At 46.8% G+C, this 2,573-nt stretch overlaps 1 protein-coding gene across 1 annotated transcript; it reads left to right on the top strand.

Moving 5' to 3' along the window:
• Nucleotides 1-1,615: 1,615 nt before the first annotated feature.
• Nucleotides 1,616-2,302, top strand: LOC111874862 (glycine-rich cell wall structural protein). The gene has a single exon (XM_023870713.1). It carries the CDS (start codon nt 1,616-1,618, stop codon nt 2,300-2,302), a length of 687 nt encoding a protein of 228 aa, XP_023726481.1.
• Nucleotides 2,303-2,573: the final 271 nt, after the last annotated feature.

The following is a 2,573-nucleotide window of genomic DNA, read 5'->3' as shown; positions in this document are numbered from 1 at the left end:
ACATGTTAGGTGGGAGCAGTATTAGAGCCTGAAATTCTGTATGGTGATCAATCTATAAAAATGCGTATTTTTAAAATGATGTTTCTTACGAAAATGGAAAATAAAAACATAACGATGGTGCCAACAATTTTAATGCCAGAGTGAAAGTGAAGAATTAATACACTTGACTCTGATATTTGAATGGTGATATTTTATAAAAAAAAAATGTTTTTTTATTCGCTTATTGCGGTGTCCGACTGGGTCCACTTGGCACGGCGGCCACTGATTGGCCTATTGTAACCTTCCCTGGGTGATTATGATGATGGAGAATTTGGTGGAATGAAGATTGGCAGGGGAAACCAAAGTACTCAGAGAAAACCGGTCCCAGTGCCATTTTGTCCACCATAAATTCCACTTGACCAGACCCCGGGATCGAACCTGGGCCGCCACGGTGGAAAGCCAGCGACTAACCGCTTGAGCTATGGCGCGGCTTTAAGAAATGTTTTGGTAGCAAAAGTAGGAGTCATTCGAAAACTCGCACCTCATAATCCTTCGGAACCCTGCGAAGGACGGCAACAACTGCTAGGTTCTACAGGTGTATCCTTGTTTACGTCATTTCTCGTATCCCATCTTTCTCTCATATACATGTCACTAGAAGCCAGGTTAGCTGAGTCGCTATCGTTACATCACCGCAGCATCCCGATGGTCTCTGAGGCCCACCCGGCTTCCTATACTATGGTTACAAGAGTTTTTCCCGAGAGCAAATCGGCCGGGAGTTTAATCTGACCCCTCCCACCTACCGACGAGGTTAGAATGAGGGGAGCTATACCTCCACCCGCATGAGTCTTTATGACATTTTACTTAATTAAGGCCAGGGGAAACTTTGCTATCTGTCTGCATATAAAATTTACTCGACTCTGAATCCGACACGCCAAGCGCGTCGCATGGATACAATCGTTCTCATCATCATCAGTAATCTGTCAGACGACAGGTCCACAGTCTCTTCCAAAACAGTTTCTCCACTTAATGAGATCTTCTGTTTTTGGAAAGAGACTATCCAGGAAAAGTGATAATGTGGTAGTTTTTCCATTTGCTTTCCACATCGCAGTACAACAGCCGTTCAAACCACTCTGGTCACGCCTGTTGCTATACGAACTTGAACCATCTCGAGCATCATTTGCTCTGTGCTTCAAGTCGCTGCTGATGACGCTGCTTCCGGCATCAGTTTTTGGTTTTTGGTGTCTCTCTTCGTCTGATGCCTACCCTTTGATCTGTCCAGCAGGGGAGGCTCTGCCAGTAGCTACGCTACCGCTGGTATAGCTCTCAGGGTCCTTGGCATACTCAAACCCCCTCACCACGATAAGGTGGAGACACCAAGACACAATCGTTCTATTACGCGATAAAGAAACATCGGCAGGCTTTCGGCTCTCGTTAAGCTGTTCGAAAGATTTTAGTAGGAGACAATGTTTTTAGAATGACATTTAGCAATTACCTACTCAGGCAGAAAGTACCGTTTCCTGTGTATGCTGTGGCGCAAGCTTGTTTTGATCCATTCACATGTACCCATAAGATTTCTTAAAAATAGCCTATGTCACATTCTTATGCCCATTTATTTCCTTGACAGAAGCCACTGAACATGGCAGGCTCATCTGTGAGCTGGAAAGTCTTCGGCCTCCTGCTTCTTGCAGGCATGTCGTGTCCCTATCCGATAGATGAAGACGACGAAGGAGACAATCTTCTGGTAGAATCCACTGTACGTGAAGTGCGAGCCCTTCCTCCCCCAGGCTTTGATCTTCAAGCTGCCGGCACTGGTGGCCATCACGGTTCCGGAGGAGGTGGCCATGGTGACGTCGGTTACTTGCTCACCAAGGACAGCAAAGGAGATGACGGCTATCAACGATTTGACAGCTACCACAAGAAGGATGGAGATGCTTATGGGTTCGAAACGCATTCTTCCTACGGAAAGGCCCAAGGAGGTGAGACTGGAGGCCAGTTCCACCATAGTGGCAACTACAAGGATGGGCACAGTGGAGGGGGTCACTACGAGGGCGCCCACTCCGGAGCCTCTGGCGACGATGAAGAGGAACATGAAGGGGCCGGCTCGGAGAGGAAGGACCACGAGAGTGCTGGCACAGAGGGAGACGGCAAGTTCACATCGGCACTGACAGGCGGAGAATTCCACTACGGGGGTCACGACGGTGGGTCTGGGGAACACCACGAAGAGCATTACACATCTGGGGAAGGAGGCCATCACGGAGGTGGAGAACACCACAGTGCTCACTACACGTCAGGTGAGGGAGATTTCCACGGAGAATACCACTGATTCCAGCCACCTGAGAAGGAAACCTGACAACATTCACAACTGCGATTTTTCAAATTGCTAAGGACAATAGTGGGGGAATGAACAACCTCTTGAATTGTTAATAGATAAGTTTTAAAATAAGTACCTGAGGTGCGCTGGTTAAAGAAAATTAAATCGCTAGATTCAACTGAATTTGGAATTAATGAAAATTCCCCTCTGTGAGAATTGATGTTCTGTTCTAATCAACTGAACATGTATATGTTTCTTTTAAAGAATGCTTGCATTATATGCG

The sequence above is a fragment of the Cryptotermes secundus genome, unplaced genomic scaffold (genome assembly GCF_002891405.2).
Source record: "Cryptotermes secundus unplaced genomic scaffold, Csec_1.0 scaffold160, whole genome shotgun sequence".
NCBI classification, from domain to species: domain Eukaryota; kingdom Metazoa; phylum Arthropoda; class Insecta; order Blattodea; family Kalotermitidae; genus Cryptotermes; species Cryptotermes secundus.
This window is presented reverse-complemented; position numbering and strand designations above follow the sequence as displayed.

Coding starts and splice junctions, on each gene's coding strand:
- LOC111874862 (XM_023870713.1), top strand. CDS start 1,616: ATGGCAGGCTCATCTGTGAGCTGGAAAGTCTTCGGCCTCCTGCTTCTT.